General features: G+C 36.1%; 1 protein-coding gene across 1 annotated transcript; it reads left to right on the top strand.

Annotated features, from left to right (window-relative positions):
- Nucleotides 1–2578: 2578 nt before the first annotated feature.
- Nucleotides 2579–4387, top strand: LOC107783305 (F-box/kelch-repeat protein At3g23880-like). Its single transcript, XM_016604278.2, has one exon. The coding sequence runs from the start codon at nt 3050–3052 to the stop codon at nt 4226–4228; it is 1179 nt and encodes a 392-aa protein (XP_016459764.1). The 5' UTR covers nt 2579–3049; the 3' UTR covers nt 4229–4387.
- The last annotated feature ends 23348 nt before the right edge of the window (nt 4388–27735 follow it).

The following is a 27735-nucleotide window of genomic DNA, read 5'->3' as shown; positions in this document are numbered from 1 at the left end:
TATTTAAGTGCAAAAGAATAGTTTTTATGGAAAACATTTTTTTTAAAATTGACGAACAGAATAGCACTTGTGGTATTTTTTAAAGATTGATGGTAAATTGCTAAAGGCTTTAGCATGAAAAATGTGGTTTATTTAAATTTTGTTCAAATGATTTAGATTTTTCTATAAATTATATGAGTTGATAAAAATAGATCCTTTGAATCTACTATGCTATGAATCTATTTTTGAAGTATCAAATATTTTGGGAGTTACTCGTGTTCACCGAGATTGACTTCGGATATATTGTGTTCGTTGTCATGAAACTATATGTGTCGGTGTAGGCGTAGATGGCCACTTTGTGGTATAGACTATGACAGAGTGCTCTCACTCGAGAGAGTATTATTTTGTGCTATTATTAGCATGGCTGAGTCGATTCATACGGCACTACAATGAGACGACCTGAGCAAGTAGAGTATATGATACTTGTCGATATGTACATAACCTAGTTTACCTTCTTATATCGGTGATAGTGTAGTACTCCCATTGATGATTTTCTAATATTTAGGCCTAAGGAGCCAAAAGTGATTTCAATGACTTAAAGTAAATGTAATAATTTTGTATGATTTTATCCAAAATCTTGGATTGATGTAAATATGAGTTTATATTGTGGTTATATTTCACTTGGTTGTTATTTAAAATGACAAGGGTCATGAATTGATAAAATTTCTTATCGTTTTATATCAAATATTGATGCATTATTTTTTTTTTATAAAGTTTGTCCCAAGAACTTAAGTTAGAGAGAGTTTATGACACTTATTGCGTACCGCTGTGATGTACTCAGCCCTTAGGAGGGCCCTCCAGAGTCCCGCTTACTTTACATGTTTCAGGATAAGGTATGATACGTGGCATGCAGTCATGGCTAGGATGACTCCCTTCCTGAGGTATATGGTGAGGCACACCACCCCTATTTTCATGGTAGCTATCATGTTATTTTCTTAATTTATGATAGTCGGGTATTAGCCCAAGTGTTAATTCTATTCTTTGGTATAGAGGCTCCATAGATAATTGTGAAAGGTTATATTCGGGGCTGTACACGGCATACATGAAAATATATTTATTTTACTTAGTCTCATTGTTATTATCATGAAAGGCATCATGGGTGATTTTGAATTGGAAAATATTTTATCATTTAACTTGAAAATGAATATGATTTTCAAGGAGCTTCCACAATTAAATTGGTTTTCATGCATATAGTTTGGTTCGTTCAGGTCGGGTAGTGTGCCGGGTGCAGGTCACGTAGTTTTGGGTTGTGACATGGAGAGAGTATTAGCTTAACACCATTAGATTTATCTGGATTTTCGATAGATTTTTTTCAATAGATAAAGTTCTGTCAAAATTTTCGACAATAATAATTTTCATGTTTTTTTTTTATTTGGATCGATGGCCTGTAACAGATCCCATGTATCATATGCATCAATGCCAAGTCTAAATTTGGAGCCGATTACGCACAAAACGCAAAAAGGTTATACACACTCGTGTATATATATAACAAGTCATACTAATTTACTACAGTCATGTGATAATTTGAAGTGATAACGTACGCTATTAATCAAGTTAAATAATAAGTGATAAATGCATGTGTACCTAAAAAAATACACATCATATATTACATTTCACCAAGTTTTGGGAGTTGTACATATTGAGTTACAGATTTTATTTATGTAGTTACTGAAGTTTTGAGATTTTAAATTTTCATTCAATGATTCTGCACGTTGTTAGACTTACCTAGTATTAGAGACTAAGTGTTGTCACGACATCCTACGGAGGGAATTTGGGATGGTGACCTTATTTATATATAGTAGTAGAAATTATTTTCAAAGTTTGACCAATCACTGTGCATTACAGCAGTATCTATTGGGCTTTTGCAGTTGCAAACAATTCGATAATGTCTGCATGTCACTGTGCATCATTTAAGGACTTTTCCCATGTGACATGAATGATTCAAAGATGTGTGAATGCGACTCTTACGTTCCCCTACCCTACTTGCCTTCTTGGAAAATAAAAAGTCTTTGCAGAGTGGGAATTTGGATAAGACTAACTCAATTCACGTACTCTAATTAAATGTGCATGTTGCTCAACTGATTAAAAAGTTCTTAATGCTTATAATGTAATTCATCTGATCTAGGTATAGTAATAAAAATATACTCCTGGTCCAAAATAAGTAATTTTTTGGCTTTTTTTTGTGGTCCAAAATAAAAGTGATTTTTTGGCTTTTTTCTTGTGGTCCAAAATAAGTGATTTTTCCAGATTTCAAGAATGAATTAATTATTTTTTCCTACATTGTCTTTGGAGTAATTAATGTTGAAGTATGTGTTAGGAGTGTTATGTGAAGATGTAGTAAAGGTTAATATGGTCAATTTTATTGCTAATTAATGTTGAAAAGTAAATTTCTTAATATGTGCGAAAGCAACAAAAAAATCACTTATTTTGGACCGAAGGGAGTAGTGGTTAATTAATGTAGAATGTGAAACGTTTTCTTTTTGGGTTAGGGCGGGGGGGGGGGGGTTAATAAATGTAGGAAACGAGAAGTTATCCATGAATACATTGAAATTTTGGTGAAAGAAAATAGTAGTTCTTTTTTCCATTATAAAATGGCTGTTGTTGGGTAATCGATGCAGAATCTGCTCTTCTCAGGTTAATCTGATCACTCTCCCTTTTTGTTTTCTGTCGTTTCGTCCGTGGCATGTGTCTCATTTCTTTTGAAGCTGTTCGTGGGTAATCAAATCTGCACTTTGCACTTACAACAAAGACAGTTATATTCACTTGTTATTAACTGACAGCCAGACCCTTCTCTGCATATATATATTCATCTTCTTGTATCATATCTATGTTCTAGTTAATTTTGTGAGTCCTTAGGCAGTTTGTCAGGATAAATAATCAACATTTTGTAGTTAATTTTTTAATAGATATATAGCTTCATTTTTGAGGATATCATATTCTACACCCTAATTAAATTTATCGTTTCATCTTGCAGCTTATTATTGCATCAAAATTTGATTAAACAAGCAGAATGGAGAATTACCGCTCGCTGCCAGATGCTTTGGTAACAAAGATTCTAGTGAGGCTACCTGTGGAATCTCTTGCACGATTCAAATGTGTGCGTAAGAATTGGTACTGGCTTATTACAACTTCTTCTTTTGTTAGAGAACACCTCAATCACTTGGAAAAAAACCCAACCCGTCTTTTATTACACTTTCGCGACATTCCTTCACAATCAAGCACCTCTCTTCTGCTGCCCGAGAAAATATTGCCCGGTGTGATTTCCCTGCATGAAAAGCCTAGTTATTTACAGATACCTGCTCAATTGACTGAGATCATTGGTCCTGTCGATGGTATATATTTCTTGTACAAAAAGTTGAGTTCTGATAATCGTATGGCTCTGTGGAACCCAACTCTAAGAGAGTTTAGGCCACTTCCACCATATAACATCAAAATCAGCATGCCTCGTGGTCACTTTAGATATATATTTGGCTTTGGGTTTGATCCATTAAGTCAAGTTTACAAAGTGGTTTACGTTATGATTTTTTGTAATCTAGAAGAATGGAACAATGATCGTGTGTTTGCTGCCGTTTACTCTTTAGGCAAAGACTGTTGGAGAAATTTAGCATGCCGCTTTGACAATAGAGTTCCTTCATGCATGGAAAACTCCTTGTGCTCAACCTGTGTTAATGGAGTTTATTACTGGAGTACATTAAGTAGTGGTGCAATTGCTTTTCAACCACTCCTTCTAATTCGATATTTCAACATGCAAAATGAAGTGTTTGGTGAGATTCCAGGGCCTAAAATATCATGTGTCATTGATGGTTTAATTACTCTCTATAAAGAGTCCATTGCCCTGCTAGTGCGCAATGATACCGATGACTTTATTTTTGCATATCAAATTGATGTATGGCTAATGAGCAACGAAAGGTCGTGGACTAAAGTTCTGAATGTGGTACCTACAATACCTAACTCTTGCCCTATTGGTTTATGGGGTCATGATAAGATTATTTTATATTCAGAAGACGAAGCTCTTGTGATCTCTGACTCCAAAACCCATGAAATTACACGTCTACTTGATTCTAAAATATATGGTCGCAGATGGGCTTTAAGTTATAAGGAGAGTCTAGTTTCCATCAAAAGCAAAAATATACGCCACAAGCAAAGCAGTATCTTTGATCTCATTCAAGAATTTTTTAAAGATGAATGACGTTATTTGTAGTGATTTCCATATTGTTCTTTGCTAGGGGCAACGATGGAAGACTATTGCTATTAGAATTGCAAATTAAAGTATGTTATTTAGAGGTGCACTAAATTTAGTAGGACTTTGTATTCACTTGGTCCTTGATCAAGTATGAGATGACGTGTATTCAAGTTTGTTTTATATTTTCTATTGAAGTGAACATGGTGAATTTTTTGTTTTATCAGAAATCATTTCTTTTTATATTCCCTTCTGTCTATTTTAGTTGTCATATTTCTCTTATATATGGTTAAGAGACTACTTTCTCCGGTCCTCTTTAATTAATTTTTTTGGTTATTTTCACACATGTTAAGTAATTTATCTTGTCGCATTAATTAATAATCAAATTGATCATATTAACCTTAATTTATTTATTAAAAATATATCAAATACTCCTATATTCTTTATTGCAATGACAAATTTGAAAAAAAGAAGTAATTCTTTCTTGGTATCTAAAAAATCAATATTATTGTGGACCACAAAAAGGTCTAAAAATCAATTAAAGTGGATTGGAGTATTTACAATAAGAGCTTTTTGACTACTTTACCCTTATTATTTTTCACTTTTGGATTTATGTAATAAATATTTAACTTTCAAAAATAATTAATAATAAGGACGAAATAGAAAAAAATTTAATTATATCTTAATTTTCTAAAATAACAAGTATTATCAACCAGTTTTAAGATGTGTGCCTTAATCGTGTGTCTTACATTTCGTGACTGATTAATGGATGAAATTTGATTTGGCGCAAAGAATTGTGAGAAATTAGCACGGTGTGACCCTAAAAGTAATCGTCTTGGCATAAAGTCCTCGTTTTTTTTATGGTCTTAGCAAAATGTCTTTTTTTTAATTTGAATTTCATAGTTCTTTAATTTTAAAGCTTAAAATTATTGTTTGATGGTGAAAAATAAATTTAATGATCAATTTGTTGTTAAAATTGTTTGAATGTTGATAAATTTTCCTTAAACATTTAGTTCAAACACATATTTTGGTAATTTATTGTAAAAATCTCAGAACTCTATTGTTGGACCTTAGAAAGTGTTGAAGAATACAAAGTGGGTTTTTTTGATTTGGTGTTATTCGAATAAATTGGTGACTCGAGATTATTTGTGTTGGTATTTGTGTGATGACCCAAAAGGTCATCACTTGTTTTAGAAATAAATTTTGTATTTCGAGGCCTTAAAAAACCACTTTGCATCACCTCAATTTGCGTGCGCAATCCGGGCACGTAGCCGAAAAGTCATTATGTGAAAATCTATGAAAAATGATGAATTTTGCCTCTAAAATAAATTTAAGTTGACTTCGGTCAATATTTTGGGTAAACGGACCCAGACCCGTGATTTGACGGTCCCGGAGGATCCGTAGGAAAATATGGAACTTGGGCGTATGCCTGGAATCGAATTCCGAGGTCCCAAGCCCGAAAAATAAATTTTTTAAAGAAAATTATTTTCTAGAATATTTATAAGTTTTTGCAAATGAAATGTGTTTGAAATTTGATGGTATCGGGTCTGTATTCTAGTTTCGAAGCCCCAAACAGGTCTTATATATGATTTAAATTGAGTCTGTGAAGTTTGGTAAGAAACGGACTTGAAATGAAGCGATTCCAACCTTATTTGAGAAAAATTGGAAAATTTGATGTTCTTAGGTGAATTTATGATTTTGATGCTAAATTCTTAATTGTTGAGGTTATTTTGGTGATTTGAATGCACGAGCAAGCCTGTATGTTGTTTTTAGGTTGTTGTGCATGTTCGATTTGGAGCCCCGAGGACTCGGGTGAGTTTTGGATAAGCCACGGAGTGAAATTTTAACTTAGGAAATTGCAGGTTTTTCAGCTGGTTTGATCAGGTCTGCAGGCTTTGCAAATGCGAAGCCTGACTCGCAAATGCGAGAAAATCACCGCAAATGCGAAAGGGACCTGGTCTGCCATGGGGTCACAAATGCAAAGCAGTCATCGCAAAAGCGATGTCGCAAATGCGAAAGGGCCATCGCATTTGCGAAGTGGCCTGGATTTTCCCAGTGTCGCAAATGCAACAGTTTTATTGCAAAAGCGACTTTGCAAAAGCGAAAGTTGGTCGCAAATGCGAGAGTATCAGACTTCTGGGTTCGCAATTGTGAACCCTGGTCGCAATTGCTATATCTGCAACCTTTAAATTCATAACTTAGACGCACTTCAACCATTTTTTACACTCTTTCAAAACCAAAACACTCTTGGGCGATTTTTCAAAGACAATTTCTCTTCCAAATCGATTGTAAGTCGTTTCTAACTAGTTTTCTTCAATCTTTAACATCTTTCCACATGATTTCAACTCAAAATTAATGATTTCCATTAGGGAAATTGGGTGTTTTGAGTAGAACCTAGGTTTTTAAAATTTTGGGGATTTGGACCTCGATTTGAGGTCCGATTTTAAAACAAATCATATATTTGGGTTCATGGGGGAATAGGTAATCGGGTTTTGGTTCGAACCTCGGTTTTGACCATGTGGACCCGGGTGCAATTTTTGACTTTTTGAGAGAAACTTTAGAAAACATATCTTCATGCATTGGAATTGATTCATTTAGCATTTATTGATGTAATTAAGTAACTTGTGGCTAGATACGAGCGAATTAGTGGTGGAATCAAGAGGTAAAGCGATAGTTGAGACTTGAATTGTGTTCGTGGCATCTAGGTAAGTGTTTGGTCTAACCTTAGCTTGAGGGATTAGGAGTTGAGTCCTATTTGCTATGTATTATTTGTTGAGTACGACGTATAGGCATGGTGACGAGTATCTATACGTTGGTGTCAAGCATGCTTGTGAGTCTTAAATTGAAATCGTCGTGTTCTTAATAAGTACTACGAATGCCTAAGTTGTTGACTTTCTGTGTTGGGCAAGAATTATGAGTATTCTCGTGGAATTTGATTATGGTTGAGTGTTGGCGCTAGTTGACGTTTCTTTTTGAAGTTAAATGTTGGAACAAATTTGGTTATAGCTGACTCCCTTGTCGGGATGTATTTACTTATATAGTCGCTTCCCTTGCCGGGATAGTATTGTTTCCTTATTGTTCCGTTGCCGGGACTCTTTTTGTGATTGGTGTTGAATTATATTTGGATCAGGTTGCACGCCTCAAGTGTTATATTTGGATCGGGTTACACGCCGCAACAATATTATATTTGGATCGGGTTGCACGCCGCAACAATATTATATTTGGATCGGGTTGCACGCCGCAACAACATTATAATTGGATTGGGTTGCATGCCGCAACAACATTATAATTGGATCAGGTTGCACGACACAACAGTGATAGATGATATGGATCGGGTTGCACGCCGCAACAGTATTTTTATGATTTGGATCGGGTTGCGCGCCGCGACAATAAATGATAAAAATGGTTATTGACTTGTTACGGTTTTTCCTTATTCTTTCTACCGCAAATTTTAGATTGTTCTTTATGCTTTTCTCCTGAGTTACTGTTGGTAGATAATATTCCCCCGCAGCATACCCCCCTCCATCCTTATTTGTATATTCCTGTTTTATTTTTCGTTGTATATGATATAACTGCACAGATTTATTTGGTAGCCTGGTCCTAGACCCGTCACTACTTCGCCGGGGTTAGGCTAGGCACTTACCAACATATGGGGTTGGTTGTGTTGATACTACACTCTGTACTGTGTGCAGATCCCGGAGCAGCAGCATTCTGACCTTAGCTTGGGTGGCTGCTTTCAGTCCAGTCGGAGATTTCGAGGTAGTCCTGCAGGCGTCCGCATGCCCTGGCATCTCCCTCTATCCCTTCATCCTGTTTCATTTACATATTTCTGAAACAGTGTACTATTTATCTTTCAGACCTTGTTTGTAGTAATTATAGACTGTCTGCGAAGCATGACACCAGTTCTGGGTAGATTTTTACTTAAGACATTGTAATGGATATATATCAAATGGTTTATCGTTTCTTTCGCTTGCTTTAAATTTCCATTGTTTATAACTGTTGATTCACACTTGTTAAAGAATTAAAATGGGAAATAAGTAATTTGTGCAAATGGTCGGCTTGCCTAGCTTTTACTAGTAGGCGCCATCACGACTCCCGAGGGTGAGAAATCCGGGTCATGACAATTTGAAAGCTTTATTTCAAATTTGAGATCATTTGGAGCAAATTTAGGGAGGTTTATTCAAAATTGATGAACACTAGGTTAAAACTACCAAAAAAAGTATGCCAATCCGGTAGACTTCGAGTGAACAACATAACAGATAGGTAGATAAAATATAGCATCAACTCTATCCGGTAGAAAAATTCCTGAAAAACAAATGTATGACAATTCAGCAGATTTCAATAAACAACTAAACAAATAGGTAGAGTAATAATAGCATCAACTCTACCGGATTGTTAGAGAAATCGTGAAGAGTAAAAGTATGGCAATCAAGTAGACTTTGATGAATAATTTAATCCGATAGAGAATCTCCTGAAAAGCTTGTGCGGGTCCGGGGTCATTTTCTAAATAACACAAATTTTAGGGTGCCTATCATTTCACCTAGTATTTTTGTCTCTATTAAAATTTAAACATGAGACCTTATGACTTTCAACCCACTTCATTAACTACTAGGTCATATACTAGGGTGCCTACCATTTCTTATATCATATTCAATTTCTATTTGTAGCTCCTTCTTGCCGAGTTTCATAGTTCAATCCAAGAGATCAGAACTTATATAAATATCACTCCCAATCTGATGCAAGCATCAGGTTATTTCCACATAATTCTATGGTTTGTAATTTTTATAGTGAACTAGCCTTACGATACTCGCATTGTGCGTGTAACCCGTCTTAATAAATATTTTTTTAAATTACAAAAATACTAGATTAACTAATTACACTTGAGTTATAAAATAAGTTTAAGAAAAAAATGTGAGTTACTAAAATGATAATTGTTGACTTTATTTAGCAACTCAATAATAAAAAAACAATGACAATATAGAAGTCATCAATCATCTTAGTTGATTTTCAATTTAAGATTTATTCATTACTAAAATTTTACAAGTTTTCATGCTTATCTTTTACTTAGGTTATAAATAAAAATTCAAAAATGGTATATAATGATGAACATTGATCCCATTTAGCTAATTTATTATGAAAAAATCATGCACATAGAAATCTTCATATGTCTTACTGTGATTTTTTAGGACTTCTTTTGTAATATCTTACAAAAATTATTACTGGTGTGTAACTTAATACTCGAAACAAACAAGTGACACAACAATAGTTCATTGCAATTCTTCGAAGATTTTTCAAATAAAGTAAATTAAAATATAAAATATTTTGATCTTTTAGAGATTTGAGAATGTAGATGTTGGCTCTATAGCTCCGAGGAAAGAAAAAAATAAGTGATAATGTAAAGTTTAAAAATTGACCAATGTTGAGTTAATATTTTATAATGTTTACACACGTTTAAGATACAAAGTTGGGGTGAGATTAATCTACATAATTAAATAAGAAAATTTACTAATAAGTAAGTTTTTGTTGATTTCAAAGTCCAAAATATTAAAAAAATAATTAAATGACTATTCCTAGATAGTGGAGAATTAATTAAATGAATATTCCTAAATATTAGAATAATAACTAAATGACTATTTTGTCTAGTGTAAACTTTAATTTTAAAGGGTAAAAATGATGAACAACATTTCGCTAAGGACCCTCGTGCTTTTAATATAGTATAGATAGATAGATAGATAGATAGATAGATAGATAGATAGATAGATAGATAGATAGATAGATTATGATTAATGTTAAAAATCTGAAAAATGAAAATTAATTGTCATTATAATTTATTTTTACTAGAAAAAATAAAAATAAAAATAAACACAAAATTCAAATGCCAAAAATTACGTAAAGTCCTTTACAACACACACTAATACACACACAGAATAATCGAGGAGATCACTCAACAAACACATACTTTCTCCGTTCCTTTTTTACTTGTCTTGTATACCTTTTTAATTTTCGTAAAGACTAATATGGAGATGGATATGGATATGGATATGGATATGAATATGGATATGGATACGGATATATATGGATATTAGTTTTAGTCTATGCGCGCTGCGCGTGTACATATATTAATGAGTATATAATTGAGTTACCAAATAAAAATTTAAAAATTAAGTTGACATTCATGAAAATAAATAATGTTAATAATATATAGATAGATCGATAAAGAAAAAAAAATGTCGTACAAAATTTTCAGACATATAATGCAAACGCTAATATGATAAAATTCTAAATAAACTACTAATATAAAATATAATTCAAACAACACACATGTTTAAATCGATTTTGATCAACCCATAGCTTCTTCCTTCACGTCTCAAAAGAATTTCATAATTAATTTGAATACGAAAAATATTGTCCATCATTGATTTATCAAATTTTTTAGTGCCACAACTCTAGTTCGTTCAGAGTTCACTATAAACTAACATCTAGATATTAGTAGAATAAATGAGATAATCTCAATTAATTTTTCTCGCCTAATAATTATACGGAGCTTTTCAAATATGGTTTTTATTAATTGTGATTAATGAACTATTACAGTCATTCAAAAAAGGGCTCTAACTTTGATTTTCGTTGAAGCTTGTCACCTATCTCTTATCAAACTTTAAAGAATAGATTATATCTCCATATTCAAATATATGGCCTTTGACCAAAATCTTCTTATAGCATCTTTTTTATTATTATTAAATATCTCCTCAAGTATTTCTTCATATCAAAGTTCCAAAAGATATGTTTCTTTTTTTTTTTCCTTTAAAAAACAAATTCTCTTTTATGTTTTTGCTTATTAACTAATATTACAATAATTTTTAAATTGATAGTTAATGATAGTAACATCTAAAAAGAGATTTATACATCATGTATATTACAAATAAAAAGGCACATATCCTAAGAACTTAAAATATTATTAAATATAGAAGGAGTATCGACTGATATATCGATTTTACTAACAATTAGTTCTTACTTATTTTTTGTAAATATTTTCATTTGAAATATTCGTGTTCATCATTATACCCAAACTCATTTATCTCATTTCAATTGGCAATATAGTACTTTTGATTGGATTTATCATTCGAAACATGATATACCTTAATATTTCCATTCTTTAATTCATAAAAATATTTTTAAATAGGCTGCAACTTAGTTCATTTATATTTAACATCTGTGATTGTTATTAGATCTTGACAACTAAAGAACTAAAATTAAATTTTACTTTTTCTTCTTTGGATATGAATTAGATTAAGGAGTTATATAGATATTTTACGCAATTTAAGTAAGAAAAGAATTCACATAAGTTAAAATATCATTCGAGTTTGAATTTCTAAATATTAGAAGCTCCTATTATAGCAATTTTTTTGTTGCTCGTAATTTTAAAGTTATAATTATTTAAAAAATAACCAAATAACAAAATTATGTTTAATGTATAATATAATATACATGTTATCCGCCATTAATGATTAATCATTTATATTAAAAATAACAAATTTATAAATCACCTAACAATACTCAGATGGTTCAAACAAAATCGAAAAAGCGAAATTGACATGTTTGACGATTCTTACGTGGTTAGTACTACAAAATTAAAATGAAAACAAAATTCCTAACGTGTTAAAAACTTTTGGAAACATTTAAAGAAAATACTTACACAATTTAAATATGAAAAAAAGTTATATAAGTAAAATCAAACTCAATTTTAGATTCCTAAATATTAAGAGTTTCTACCTAGTTCAAACAAGGAAGAATTTAATAAATAAAAATTAGTTGATTTTTGAAGTCCTAAATATTAGGAATATAAGTAAATAACAATTACAAATTTGTCCAATGTGAAATCTATTTTTAAAGGGTAAAAAAGACGAACGATATTTCGCTAAGGCCCTTCGTGCTTTTAATATAGTACTAGTCTCTATGTACGTGCTTTGCACGTATATTTCTCGCTACAATTAAGATAAGTTGATAAGAAATTTCTTCCTATAACGACGTTTTTTGCCTTATTATGTCAAGAAGGTGTCACTTACTTATCTGTTTAATAAGTCATTATCTAAAATTTACTACTCTCTTATGCTACTATTAGCCTTCACCATACACTATTAGTCTTTATGTACATGCGTTGCACGTATCTTTCGGCAGTCATTATAAAGTAAAAATTCGTGTGTGTGATGAAAGGGTCATCACTTGTGTTAAAAGTAAATTCTACATTCTGAGGTCTTAAACCTCTTTCGGCATCACCTCGATTTGCGTGCGCAGTACGGGCGCATAGACGGAAAGCTATTATGTGAAAATCTGTGAAAAATAATAAATTTTGCCTTTAAAATGGATTTAAGTTGACTTCGGTCAATATTTTGGGTTAAGGGACCCGGACCCGTGATTTGATGGTCCCGGAGGGTCCGTAGGAAAATATGGGACTTGAACGTATGCCCGAAATCGAATTCCGAGGTCCCAAGCCTAATAACTGAATTTTTAAAGAAAATTATTTTCTGAAATTATTTTTGAGATTTGGAAATGAAATGAGTTTAAAACTCGATGGCATCGGGCCCGTATTTTGGTTCCGGCGCCCGGTACAGGTCTTATATGTGATTTAAGATAAGTCTGTGAAATTTGGTAAGAAACAGACTTAAAACGACGTGAATCGGATCATATTTGAGAAAAATGAAAAATTTGAAGTTCTTGAGAAATTTCATGATTTTGATGTTAAATTCATAGTTGTTGATGTTATTTTAGTGATTTGAATTCACGAGCGAGTCTGTATGATGTTTTTAGGTTGGTGTGCATGTTTGGTTTGGAGCCCCGAGGGCTCGGGTAAGTTTTGGATAGGCCACGGTGTAAATTTTTGGACTTAAGGAATTGCACGTTTCAGTTGTTTCTATGCAGGCTTGCAAGCTTCGCATTTGCAAAGCCTGGCTCGCAAATACCATATCGCAAATGCGAGTGCTATGTCGCAATTGCGAAAGTAGCCCAGGCCAACCTATCTCGCAATTGCGAGGGTCTTAATCGCAAATACGATCCCCCAGCTTGTGGTCAGTCGTCACAAATGCGACATGTTGGTCACATTTCCCAGCTCGCAAATGCGAACTTAGCAGAAGTTTGGGTTCGCAATTGCGACATCTGCAACCTGCAATTTTATAACTTAGCCGAAAATCTTTCATTTTTCACACTCTTTCAAAACCAAAACACTCTTGGGCGATTTTTAAAAGATAACTCTTCTTCCAAAATCGATTGTAAATCAATTTTAACTCGTTTTATTCAATCATTAACATCTTTTCACATGATTTTAACTCAAAATCTATGGGAAAAATTGGGTGTTTTGGGTAGAACCTAGGTTTTTCAAAAATTGGGGATTTGGACCTCGATTTGAGGTCCGATTTCAAAATAAATTATATATATGGGTTCGTGGGGGAATGGATAGTCGGGTTTTAGTTCGAACCTCGGGTTTTGACCATGTGGGCCCGGGGACAATTTTTGACTTTTTGGGTAAAACTTTAGAAAACTCATTTTCATGCATTAGAATTGATCCATTTAGCATTTATTGATGTAATTAATAACTTGTGGCTAGATACGAGCGAATTGGTGGTAGAATCAAGAGGTAAAGCGGTAGTAGAGGCTTGAATTGTGTTTGTGGCATCGAGGTAAGTGTTTGGTCTAACCTTAGCTTGAGGGATTAGGAGTTGAGTCCTATTTGCTACATGTTACTTGTTGAGTACGACGTATAGGCATGGTGACGAGTATCTATACGTTGGTGTCACACATGACCGTGAGTCTTAAATTGTAATTGTTGTGTTCTGAATAAATACTACGAATGCCTAAGTTGTTGATTCTCTGAGTCGAACAAGGATTATGATTATCCTCGTGGAAATTACTTATGATTGAGTATTGGTTCTAGTTGAGGTAGTTAGATGTTGGAACAAGTTTGGTTATAGCTGATTTTCCCTTGCCAGGACGTATTTACTTATATTGTCGATTCCCTTGCCGGGATAGTGTTGTTTTTTATCGATCCCTTGCCAGGATTCTTGTTGTGATTGGTGTTGAACTGTATAATGGGATCGGGTTACGCGCCACAATAATATTATATTTGGATCGAATTGCACGCCGCAACAATATTATATTTGGAACGGGTTGCACGCCGCAACAATATTATATTTGGATTGAGTTGAATGCCGCAACAATATTATATTTGAATCGGGTTGCACGCCGCAACAATAATATAACTGGATAGGTTTGCACGCCGCAACAGTGATAAATGATATGGATTGGGTTGCACGCTGCAACAAAGCTAGTATGTTTTAGGATCGGGTTGCGCGTCGCAACAATTGATAATACGAAATGGTTATAGATTGGATACGAGTCATTATTATTTTACTGTAAATTCTAAATTGTTCTTATGCTCTCCTCTTAATTTACTGTTGGTACTGATATTTCCCCACAGCATGTACCCCCTCCCATCTTCACTTGTTTATACCTGTTTTATTTTTCCGCTGCATAGTATATAACTGCACAGGTTTATTTGGTAGTCTGGTCCAAGCCTCATCACTACTTCGTCGAGGTTAGGCCAGACACTTACCAGCACATGGGGTCAGTTATGCTGATACTATACTCTGCACTATGTGAAGATTACGAAGCGGCAGTTTTTGGACTGTAGCATTGGGTGGCTGCCTTCAGTCCAGTTAGAGATCCCGAGGTAGTCCTGCTGGCGTCTACAGGCCCGACGTTCTCTTCTATCCTTATGTGTATTCTGTTTCCATTTGCTTCCTTGACAGATTTTACTTTATTTTCAGACATTTGTATGTAATATTCATAGTCATTTTGTAATATTGTGTCACCGGATTTCAGGTAGAGATATATGTTGGCATTGTTGTACTGTTTATGGTTAATTTACTAGATTAAGTCTTCCGCTTGTATCTATTTATCGTTAATATTTCATTGTTAATCACATGTTAGTTTAAATTGTTAAAAAGGCTAAATAAAAGAGTTAGGGATTCTATATTACGCGGCTTGCCTAGATTTCACGAGTAGGCGCCATCACGATTCCCGAGGGTGGGAAATCTGGGACGAGACAAGTTGGTATCAGAGCTCTAGGTTACATAGGTCTCACAATTCACGGACAAGCTTAGTAGAGTCTAAGGGATCGGTACGGAAACGTCTGTATTTATCCCCCACATGCTACAAAGTTAGGAAAAACTTCACATTTATTTTTTCCTGTTGTGCGGTTTGGTTTCTCAATGCTAATTAAATTGCTACTCTGTTCTTTCACAAATGGCGAGAACACGCGCTTCCTCATCCACCGATCAGCAGCTCGAGCCCTCAGCAGCAGCTCCCACGAGGGGAAGAGGGCGAGGCCGAGGCAGGGGCAGAGCTCAACCCAGCGTAGCAGCATCAGTGGCGGAGCCTCAGGTTGACTTTGATGATGCGGTTCCGGCCCAGACAATTCCGATGGGCCCACCTCAGGTCCCAGAGGGGTTTATTGCTACCCCAGTACTCCAGGATGCTCTGGTCTGTCTAGTGGGCCCTATGGAGAGTGTCACCCAGGTAGGTTTGCTTCTTGTAACACCAGCCGTCTCTCAGGCTGGAAGAGGAGCCCAGACTCTAGCTACTTGCACTTCGGAGCAGATGGCTCCCCAGTTTCAGACTCCAGCAGCTCAGACCGGTGATGGAGCAGCTATGTCTGCCGATGCTTTATGGAGATTGGACAGGTTCACCAAGCTCTTCCCTACTACCTTCAGCGGTGCATCTTCTGAGGATCCCCAGGATTTTCTAAACAGCTATCATGAGGTTCTCAGGATCCACCAATGGGGTCGATTTTGCTACTTTTCACTTGTCGGGATCCGCCAAGACTTGGTGGAGAGATTATTGCTTGGCTAGACCAGCCGGATCGCCAGCTTTGACTTGGGAGAAGTTTACTCAGCTATTTCTGGAGAAGTTTCTCACTATTACTCAGAGAGAGATCTATCAGAGGCAGTTTGAGCGTCTCCAGCAGGGCTCTATGACTGTTACTCAGTATGAGACTAGATTCATCGACTTGGCCCGTCATGCTCTTATCATACTTCCCACTGAGAGAGAGAGGGTGAGAAGGTTCATTGAGGGACTTATCCAGCCTATTCGACTTCAGACGGCCAAGGAGACTAGGAGTGAGATTTCTTTCCAAGAGGCGGCCAATGTGGCTAGGAGAGTTGAGATGGTCCTATCACAGGGAGGTGGTTAGGGGTCTGACAAGAGGCCTCGTCATTCAGGTCGATTCAGTGGTACCTCGTCTGAAGGCAGAGATTCGTATGGTAGAGGCCATCCTCCTAGGCCTTTTCAGTTAGCCCTTCAGGTTTCTCACAGTGTTTCAGGTGGTCGTGGCTCTCATATGTAGTATTCTGATCAATAGCCCTACAATGCACCACCAGCTCCTATCAGTGCACCGCCGCTCTAGAGTTTTCGGGGTGGTCATTAAAGTCTCCAAGGTCAGTCTTAGTTTCCTCAGCCACAGCATTCAGGTGGATGCTATAAATGTGGTGAGTATGGTCATAACTGGAGGGCTTGTCCGAGATTGGTGGGTACTCAGTCGCAGCAGCAGGGTTCCCGTGCTATGGTTCAAGTATCAGGTGTTCCACTGCTTGCTCCGCCAGCTTGAGTTGGGGGTAGAGGCGCTAGAGGTGGAGGTAGAGGTGGAGCTTAGACCTCTAGAGGTGGAGGCCAGCCAGCTACAGGCCGTCCTAGAGATGTAGTCTAAGGTGGTGGGGCCCAGCCCCGATGTTATGCTCTTTTAGCCAGGCTTGAGGCTGAGGCTTCCGATGCAGTTATCACATGTATTGTTCTGATTTGTGGCAGAGATGCTTCAGTTTTATTTGATCCAGGGTCTACATACTCCTATGTGTCATCCTATTTTGCACCATATCTGGTCACGCTTAGTAATTCCTTGAGTGTCCCTGTATATGTGTCTACACTGGTGGGTGATTCTATTGTGGTAGATCGAGTCCACGTTCTTGTATAGTTGTGATTGGGGGTCTTGAGACCCGTGTAGATTTGTTACTTCTGGACATGGTTGATTTTGGTGTCATATTAGGGATGGACTGGTTATAACCTTACCATGCTATCTTGGACGCTCATGACAAGACTGTGACCTTAGCCTTGCTGCGTTTACCTCGTTTAAAGTGGAGGGGGACTCCTAGTCATTCTACCCATAGTGTTATCTCTTATGTGAAGGCTCGCCGTATGGTCGAGAAGGGGTGTTTGGCCTATTTGGCATATGTTCGTGATTCTAGTGCTGAGATTCCTTCTATTAATTCTGTGCCTGTTGTTCGTGAGTTTCCTGAGGTATTTCCTTCAGACCTACCGGGCATGCCACCAGACAGGGATATTGACTTCTGCATTGATTTGGCTTCGGGCACTCAGCCCATTTCTATCCCTCTGTATCGTATGGCCCCGCCTGAGTTGAAAGGATTGAAGGAGTAGTTGCAAAACTTGCTTAAGAAGGGTTTCATTAGGCCAGTGTTTTGCTTTGGGTTGCGCCGATGTTGTTTATTAAGAAGAAGGACGGATTGATGAGAATGTGTATTGATTATCGGTAGTTAAACAAGGTTACAATCAAGAATAAGTATCTATTGTCGAGGATTGATGATTTGTTTGATCAGCTTCAGGGTGCCAAGGTATTTTCGAATATTGACTTGAGATCTGGCTACCATCAGTTGAGGATTAGGGCATCCGATGTCCCTAAGATAGCTTTTCGCACTCGGTACGAGCATTATGAGTTCTTGGTGATATCATTCGGGTTGACAAATATCCCAGCAACTTTTATGGATTTGATGAACCGAGTGTTCAGGCCTTACTTGGATTCGTTCGTGATAGTCTTCATTGATGATATTTTGATCTATTCCTGTAGCCGGGAAGAGCACGAGCAACATCTTAGAGTTGTTCTTCAGACTTTGAGGGATAGTCAGTTGTATGCTAAGTTTTCGAAATGTGAGTTCTGGATGAGTTCAGTTGCATTCCTGGGTCATATTGTATCAGCAGAGGGTATTCAGGTTGATCCGAAAAAGATTGAGGCAGTCAAGAACTGGCCTAGACCAGCATCAACTACAGAGATCCGGAGTTTCTTAGGATTGGCAAGCTATTATCGCCGATTTGTGAAGGGGTTTTCGTGCATTGTAGCCCCGATGACCAGGTCGACCCAGAAGGGTGCCCAGTTCAGGTGGTCAGACGAGTGTAAGGCAAGCTTTCAGAAGCTCAAGACATCTTTGACTACGGCACCGGTGTTGGTTTTGCCCACAGGTTCAGGGCCGTATACAGTTTATTGTGATGCATCTCGTACTAGACTTGGTGCAGTGTTGATTTATGATGTCAAGGTCATTGCTTATGTTTTATGGCAGTTGAAGATTCATAAGAAGAACTATCTGGTTTATGATTTGGAGTTAGCAGCCATTGTTCACGCGTTGAAGATTTGGAGGCATTATTTGTATGGCGTGGCATGCGAGGTATTTATGGATCACAAGAGTCTGCAATACTTGTTCAAGGAGAAGGAGTTGAATTTGAGGCAGAGAAGGTAGTTGGATCTGTTAAAAGACTATGATATCACCATCTTATATCATTCGGGAAAGGCCAATGTGGTGGCCAATACTTTGAGTAGGAAGTCAGCCAGTATAGGCAGTCTTGCTTATATTCCGGTCGGTGAGAGACTGCTTGCTTTGGATGTTCAGGCTTTGGCCAATCAGTTCGTGAGGTTGGATATTTCTGAGCTCAGTCATGTGTTAGTTTGCATGGTCACTCGTTCCTCTTTATTGGAGCGTATCCGTGATCGACAGTATGATGATCCCCATTTGTGTGTCCTTAGAGACACGGTGCAGCATGGAGGTGCCAAGCAGGTTACCTTAGGAGACGATGGAGTTTTGAGACTGCAGGGTCTAGTTTGTGTGCCTAATGTGGACGGGCTTCGAGAGTTGATTTTAGAGGAGGCCCATAGCTCCCGGTACTCTATTCATTCAGGCACCGCGAAGATGTATCAGGATTTGCAGCAGCATTATTGGTGGAGAAGAATGAAGAAGGACATCGTTACAGATGTGGCTCGGTGTTTGAATTGTCAGCAGGTTAAGTACGAGCATCAGAGACCTGGTGGTTTGTTCCAGAAGATTGAGATTCCCGAGTGGAAGTGGGAGCGCATCACTATGGACTTCGTTGTTGGACTCCCACAGATTCAGAGGAAGTTCGATGCAGTATGGATTATTGTTAATAGGCCGACCAAGTCAGCACATTTCATTCCTGTGGCAGTCTCTTATTCTTCCGAGAGGTTAGCTGAGATTTATATCCGGGAGATTGTACGTCTTCATGGTGTGCCCGTGTCGATCATTTTGGACTGAGGTATGTAGTTTACCTCATATTTCTGGAGAGCAGTTCAGCGAGAGTTGGGCACACGGGTTGAGTTGAGCACATCGTTTCATCCTCAGACGGATGGGCAGTCCGAGCGGACTATTCAGATTTCGGAGGATATGCTCCGAGCTTATTTCATTGACTTTGGAGGCTCATGGGATCAGTTTTTTCCTTTAGCAGAGTTTGCCTACAACAACAGCTATCAGTCGAGTATTCAGATGGCTCTTTATGAGGCTTTATATGGTAGGCGGTGTCGGTCTCCAGTTGGATGGTTTGATCCAGGAGAGGCTTGGTTGTTGGGTACGGATCTGGTTCAGGATGCCTTGGACAAGGTCAGAATTATTCAGGATATGCTTTGTACAGCTCAGTCAAGGCAAAAGAGTTATGCCAACTGCAAGGTTCGTGATTTGAAATTCATGGTTTGTGAGCGAGTATTGCTTCGAGTGTCGCCTATGAAGGGCGTGATGAGATTTGGGAAGAAGGGCAAGCTTATCCCTTGGTTCATTGGCCCGTTTGAGATTCTTGATCGAGTGGGAGAGGTGGATTACAAACTTGCGTTGCCGCTGAGCTGATCATCCGTGCATCCAGTGTTTCATGTGTCCATGCTTCGGAAATATCACGGCGATCCATCCCACGTATTAGATTTCAGCACTGTCCAATTGGACAAGGACTTGTCTTATGAGGAGGAGCCGGTAGCTATTCTAGACCGGCAGGTTCGTCAGTTGAGATCGAAGAGTTTTCCTTCTGTTCGTGTTCAGTGGAGATGTCACCCCACTGAGGCATCGACCTAGGAGTCCGAGCCCGATATGTGGAGCCGTTATCCCCATCTTTTCCCCGACTCAGGTACTTCCTTCTTTTGTCCGTTCGAGGACGAACGATTGTTTTAGAGGTGGAGGATGTGGGTCGTAAATTCTTCATTCCGAGGCCTTAAAAACCTCTTTCAGCATCACCTTGATTTGCGTGAGCAGTCCGGGCGCGTAGCCGGAAAGCCATTATGTGAAAATCTGTGAAAAATGATAAATTTTGCCTTTAAAATGGATTTAAGTTGACTTTGGTCAATATTTTGGGTAAACGGATCCGGACCCCGTAATTTGACAGTCCCGGAGGGTCCGTAGGAAAATATGGGACTTGGGCGTATGCCCGGAATCGAATTCCGAGGTCCCAAGCCCGAGAAATGAATTTTTAAAGCAAATTGTTTTCTGAAATTATTTCTGAGTTTTGGAAATGAAATGAGTATAAAACTCGATGGTATCGGGCCTGTATTTTGGTTCCGGCGCCTGGTACAGGTCTTATATGTGATTTAAGATAAGTCTGTGAAATTTGGTAAGAAACGGACTTGAAACGACGTGAATCGGATCATATTTGAGAAAAATGGAAAATTTAAAGTTATTGAGAAATTTCATGATTTTGATGTTAAATTCATAGTTGTTGATGTTATTTTAGTGATTTGAATGCATGAGTGAGTCCGTATGATATTTTTAGGCTGGTGTTCATGTTTGGTTTAGAGCCCCGAGGGCTCGGGTGAGTTTTGGATAGGCCACGGGGTAAATTTTTGGACTTAAGGAATTGTAGGCTTCAGCTGTTTCTGTGCAGGCCTGTAGGCTTCGCATTTGCGAAGCCTGACTCGCAAATACGAGAGCTATGTCGCAATTGCGAAAGTAGCCCAGGCCAGCCTATCCTGCAATTGCGAGGGTCTTAATCGCAAATGTGATCCCCCAGCTTGTGGCCAGTCGTCGCAAATGCGACATGTTGGTCGCATTTCCCAGATCGCAAAAGCGAGCCCATTTTCGAAAATGCAAACTTAGCAGAAGTTTGGGTTCGCAATTGTCGCAATTGCGACATCTGCAACCTGCAATTTTATAACTTAGCCGAAAATCTTTCTTTTTTCATACTCTTTCAAAACCAAAACACTCTAGGGCGATTTTTCAAAGACAACTCTTCTTCCAAATCGATTGTAAGTCAATTTTAACTCGTTTTATTCAATCATTAACATCTTTTCACATGATTTTAACTCAAAATCAATAATTTTCATGGGGGAAAATTGGGGATTTGGACCTCGATTTGAGGTCCGATTTCAAAACAAATTATATATTTGGGTTCGTGGGGAATGGGTAATCGGGTTTTGACCTTGTGGGCCCAGGGGTAATTTTTGACTTTTTGGGTAAAACTTTAGAAAACTCATTTTCATGCATTGAAATTGATCCATTTAGCATATATTGATGTAATTAAGTAACTTGTGGCTAGATACGAGCGAATTGTGTTCGTGGCATCGAGGCAAATGTTTGGCCTATCCTTAGCTTGAGGGAATAGGAGTTGAGTCCTATTTGCTACATGTTACTTGTTGAGTACGACGTATAGGCATAGTGACGAGTATCTATACGTTGGTGTCAAGCATGACCGTGAGTCATAAATTGAAATTGTTGTGTTCTAAATAAATACTATGAATACCTAAGTTGTTGATTCTCTTAGTCGAACAAGGATTATGATTATCCTCGTGGAAATTACTTATGATTGAGTATTGGTGCTAGTTGAGGTAGTTAGATGTTGGAACAAGTTTGGTTATAGCTGATTTTCCCTTGCCGAGACGTATTTACTTATACTGTCGATTCCCTTGTCGAGATAATGTTGTTACTTTATTGATCCCTTGCTGGGACTCTTGTTGTGATTGGTGTTGAACTGTATAATGGGATCGGGTCGTGTGCCGCAACAATATTATATTTGGATCGGGTTACACGCCGCAACAATATTATATTTGGATCGGGTTGCACGCCGCAACAATAATATAACAGGATCGGGTTGCACGCCGCAACAGTGATAAATGATATGGATCGGGTTGCACGCCGCAACAAAGTTAGTATGCTTTGGGATCGGGTTGCGCGCCGCAACAATTGATAATACGAAGTGGTTATTGATTGGATACGAGTCCTTATTGTTTTGCTATAAATTCTAAATTGTTCTTATGCTCTCCTCTTAATTTATTGTTGGTACTGATATTTTCCCACAACATGTACCCCCTCCCATCTTCACTTGTTTATTCCTGTTTTATTTTTCCGCAGCATATTATATAACTGCACAGGTTTATTTGGTAGTCTGGTCCTAGCCTCGTCACTACTTTGCCGGGGTTAGGCCAGACACTTACCAACACACGGGGTCGGTTGTGCTAATACTACACTCTGTACTATGTGCAGATCCCGGAGCGGTAGCTTTTGGACCGTAGCATTAGGTGGCTGCCTTCAGTCCAGTTAGAGATCCCGAGGTAGTCCTGCAGGCGTCCGCAGGCCCGGCGTTCTCTTCTATCCTTATGTGTATTCTGTTTCCATTTGCTTCCGAGACAGATTTGACTTTCTTTTCAGACATTTGTATGTAGTATTCATAGACAGTCCGTGATATTGTGACACCGGATTCCAGGTAGAGATTTATGTTGGTATTGTTGTACTATTTATGGTTAATTTACCAGATTAAGTCTTCCGCTTGTATCTATTTATCGTTAATATTTCATTGTTAATCACATGTTAGTTTAAATTGTTAAAAAGGCTAAATAAAATAGTTAGGGATTCTATATTACGCGGCTTGCCTAGCTTTCACGAGTAGGCACCATCACGACTTCCAAGGGTGGAAAATCCGGATCGTGACAGTGTAAAAGAAAATTGATACTATATTTTTGTAGATTTTGTATATTGCGTGTATATTTTGGGTACATTTGTAACGAATAGGCATACTTGTGAGAGTCGGGTGATGTGAAATTTGCACATTCCTATGCTACAGTAATTAGTTTAATTATATGCCTATTACACGTAGAAAAATCCTATTAGTATTTTAAATTCTATGATAAATTTCCTGAGTCCAATTCTTGGATAACTTTTTAGTTCGTTTTTATACATCGGCATAATTTAATTGTAGAAGAGAATAATAGAAGGTTAATATTTTGAAAATACTTTTGTGATTCGATATTTATCATTCTAATATACTAAAAGTTATTATATGGAACAACTCATCTCAAAATACCAAAAATCATATAACTCAGCCATAGTCCTCAAAGATATTTTATAGATTCCATCATATAAGAGATCTTACTAACCTTCTTCCCGGGGTCTTTAGCAGAATAAGTTATATAAAAATATTTCTAATCTTATGTTTCTTTGTCTTAGCGAATATCTTAGACTACATGGGATATCAAAATCTTTATACTGAAAAAAAAATAATTTAAAAAGCAAAACAAAATAATAAAAGGGAATAACTTGATAAATTGTAATCAGTAGTAAGAACAAATAAATATTGAAAAACACTACGAAATTATTAAAATGAAAAACGTGTACTTTGCAAAGAAAATTGAAGAAGCGTTTATATTAATCGTCCTATTGGGACAAACAAATCAGTATCCAAACATAATTTAGATATTGATAATTGATAATTTTTGTGACGGCTTTTCCTAGCTAATATAGTTAACGTAAAGAGGTTTCTTTCAATATTCGTGCTTTTATAATAATTAGTCTTTATGTGCGTGTTTTGCACGTATATCGCTCGCTACAATTAAAAAATAAATTGAAAAGAAACTTCTTCCTATAATTTCATATAAAAGACATCTTTCATGATATTATGTCATGAAGGTATCACTTTACTCATTCGATTGTTAAGTTATTATCTATGATAAGGAACTTCTTTAGTGAAAGGTTATGTGTTGCTAAGTATTTATGTATTCATCCTAGTAATAGTTGTTGGTATCATTTTAAGCGAAGTCAAAATAAAAATATATTTTACTTTCATTAGGGAACTTGACAATCAATATTTCATTTGATTAATCGATATATTGTGCTAGCTAAGATTACTTTGTCCATCATATATTTTTGCATAAATTTTTATTTGATGATACAAATATTTCATTTATTAAGCAATCTTTAACATTAGTGTCATCATTGGGCTTGACAACCAATTGTTCTAAATGGATGACCAGATTCTCTTATTACATGCTCTCCTCGATTTTCGAAATGAAGTAAGAAATTACTGAATGTTGGATTTATTATTATTCTCATATTTTTTGTTAGCTGAATTATTTCTATTTGATGTCATAAGTATTATTCTATCAGAATTGTATTTATAGCCTATATTCTCGTTAAATTTGGAACTATTAATAGTACTTGGTGGTTCACCTCTAAAATCATTACTTTTTCACCAGGTAATACTTTTAGTCTAAATATTAAATGCCTTACTTGTAGCAATTCGACTAATTGGGATCTATTTAGATATGTATATAATTTTTCACACGGTAGGCAAATAGTAACGTGAGAAAGTAGTAAATCTATGAGGACGTTCGCTATTGAATTATCTTGTTTTAAGCTAATTTGATTTATTGAGTATTTTGAAGGGTCCGTAGTTCTTATGGGGTAAAATTAATAAAGAGATCTATTTGGTTCAAAATCTCAAAAATAGGTTTGAAGTTGGCTAAAAGTTACTACTCGAAATCATAGTTTTTGCCGAACTTAGAGTTCTAGTGCAATTATATTATTAAAATTTACATGTAATTACAATTTTATCCGATATAAACTTATTTGTACTTTAATTTTTAAAGGACATAAAAGTTAATCAATATTTTGAGGATATTTTGGTCTTCAACATTTAACGATATTATATTCATACTTTTATATATATATATATATATATATATATATATATACCTCCATCAGTCCCCTGTTACTTTAATGAATTGTTCTCCTTTCCAACCAAAAACGTTACATAGAAGAGGGACGCCCATGAGGTAAAGTTAAAAGAATTAATATAAGAATGTGATCAATTAAATGCTTTAACTTTTTGCATAGTTCTAAGTAGACGTTTGGATATAAAAAATGTGATTTAAAAGAAAAATAGTTTTTGAAGTTAAATTGAAAAGGAAAATATTTGAAAATATTTCACTCAAAAAAATGGTGCGGTTTTGTTTGAGAAAAACATTGTTTACTTGAAATTCATCTTCAAAAATTTACTTGAAATTTACTTTTTAAATTTGAAATTCATCTTAAAAAATTCAGTTAAATGTATAACAAAACACTAATTTGAAAATATTTTTTGAAAAAAAAAAATACTTATTCCAAACGGCTCCTAAGTCGTTGAGATACGATCAAATTAGTTTCAACTACCGCAAGCTATCAATCTCTTTATCAGAGCTTTCAAAAGCTTAAGTACTGATGGAAATAATTGGCCTGATTTCTCTACATATACACTACATTATACTCTTAGACGTAATCCTCAAGTAGACTAATTATCAAAAGAAATTAGTTGACCAAAGGCCTAGAAGCTAGTCTTTCACCTGTAATAATAAATTGGAGCGTACTCACGGTGTATCTATCTATATCTATATCAATATCATTATAAAAACACGGATGTTACACGTTAAATATTAAACGACAAAAATATCCCTAAAATATTGACCGACTTTTTTACCCTTCGTATCTAAATTATGTCTTCAACATTAATAATGTCCAAAAACGTAAAAACAGTTCATTAATTGTAGAATTCAAGTCTTTGTAAACTAAAGTACTAAACTAACGGTCCTATTCGGTAAAAATTGCATGGGGTGTCCTATTTGGTCGCCCCCATTTAACCTATATCAATTTTTTTTAAAATTTGAACTTGTACTCAGTTTTTAAACAACTTCAGCCCCTTTCTCCTCCTTCGTTTTCTTCTTCTTCTTCTTCTTCTATTGGTGCTGCTATAAAACTTCAGTTCATGGGTATGATTGTCATAAGTATATTTATCAATTTATTTAAAAACAAATTATAAATAACTTTCTAAAGTAAGTTTTGAAGAAGATGATAGTAACTTGTTGGATTCAGCTTTGTACATTATCAATGCATTTTAACCTGTTGTGCTAAATCAATTATCTAGCTTTGTACATTATCAATGCATTTTAACCTGTTGTGCTAAACTTATTATCTGTACAAAAAATCAATTACATGATAGCATAAAACATGTTGAAGTTCAGCAAATATAGAACAAAACTTCAGCTAAAACATGCTGAAATTCAGCAAAAACAAAACTTCAACTACCAGAATGCTTAAGTTCAGCAATTACAAACAAAAACTTCAGCCAACACTAAGTTTACGTGAAAAACTTCAGCTAAAACATGCTGAAATTCAGCAATTACAAACAAAAACTTCAACAAATAGAGAACAAAATTTCAGCTACTAGAATGCTTAAGTTCAACAATTACAAACAAAAACTTCAGCCAACACTAAGTTTACGTGAAAAACTTCAGCTAAAACATGCTGAAATTCAGCAATTACAAACAAAAACTTCAGCAAATAGAGAACAAAACTTCAGCTACTAGAATGCTTAAGTTCAGCAATTACAAACAAAAACTTCAGCAAATAGAGAACAATACTATATTGGGAAAATCGAGTTTACATATTAAAGTTATTGGAAGATGACGTGTCATGACACGAAGGCTGGTCAAAGAGTACTGATTGGCAAAGAGGCACGAGTTGCAATAGATACGAGCAGAAAGTACAAGTAGAGGCACGATCAGTTATTCAAAAGGCTCAACGCTCGTACCTATTTATACTCAAAAGTCAAGGAGAATGAATCTGACAGTATAAGAGAGTATAGATACAGTATTTAATAAGCAGTAAATACTAAAAATATTATAGAATATGTATTAGATTACAATGATTATGTAACGTAGCATTTAATGCCTTTAATTGTCTATAGTGGCCTAATTATAACAAAGGCAAAATGTATATCTTTAAGATATTTATAAAAAGGAGAGAATGGATCATTTGTCAGGACACGAAAGATCATCTGAATATACTGGTTTACTCTGTTTTCTTCTGTCTATCTTATTGTTAGCAAAATCACTTTTCTTTATTCAGTTTTGATTATCAGTAACCCGTGTTCTTCTAAATTAAAGCTTTGGCTGAAATTTCACTTTTTGGTTAAACAAATTGGTTCCGTTGCCGGGGATCTGATAATCTATTCTTTCTTATCCTAACCTTTTTTGTTGCATCAACTATGTGGAACATCAATGACAACACCCAAGGAAACCAAGAAAACCAACAACTCCAGGAGAATCCACAGGATGATCACATCCTAATCCCTTCTCCACAAAGTTCCCCTCGACGATCTCGAGAAGGCACTCCTGATAG

The sequence above is a fragment of the Nicotiana tabacum genome, chromosome 8 (genome assembly GCF_000715075.1).
Source record: "Nicotiana tabacum cultivar K326 chromosome 8, ASM71507v2, whole genome shotgun sequence".
Lineage (NCBI taxonomy): Eukaryota > Viridiplantae > Streptophyta > Magnoliopsida > Solanales > Solanaceae > Nicotiana > Nicotiana tabacum.
This window is presented reverse-complemented; position numbering and strand designations above follow the sequence as displayed.

Excerpts from the sequence above, each read along its gene's own strand:
- LOC107783305 (XM_016604278.2), top strand. The coding sequence starts at position 3,050 with ATGGAGAATTACCGCTCGCTGCCAGATGCTTTGGTAACAAAGATTCTA.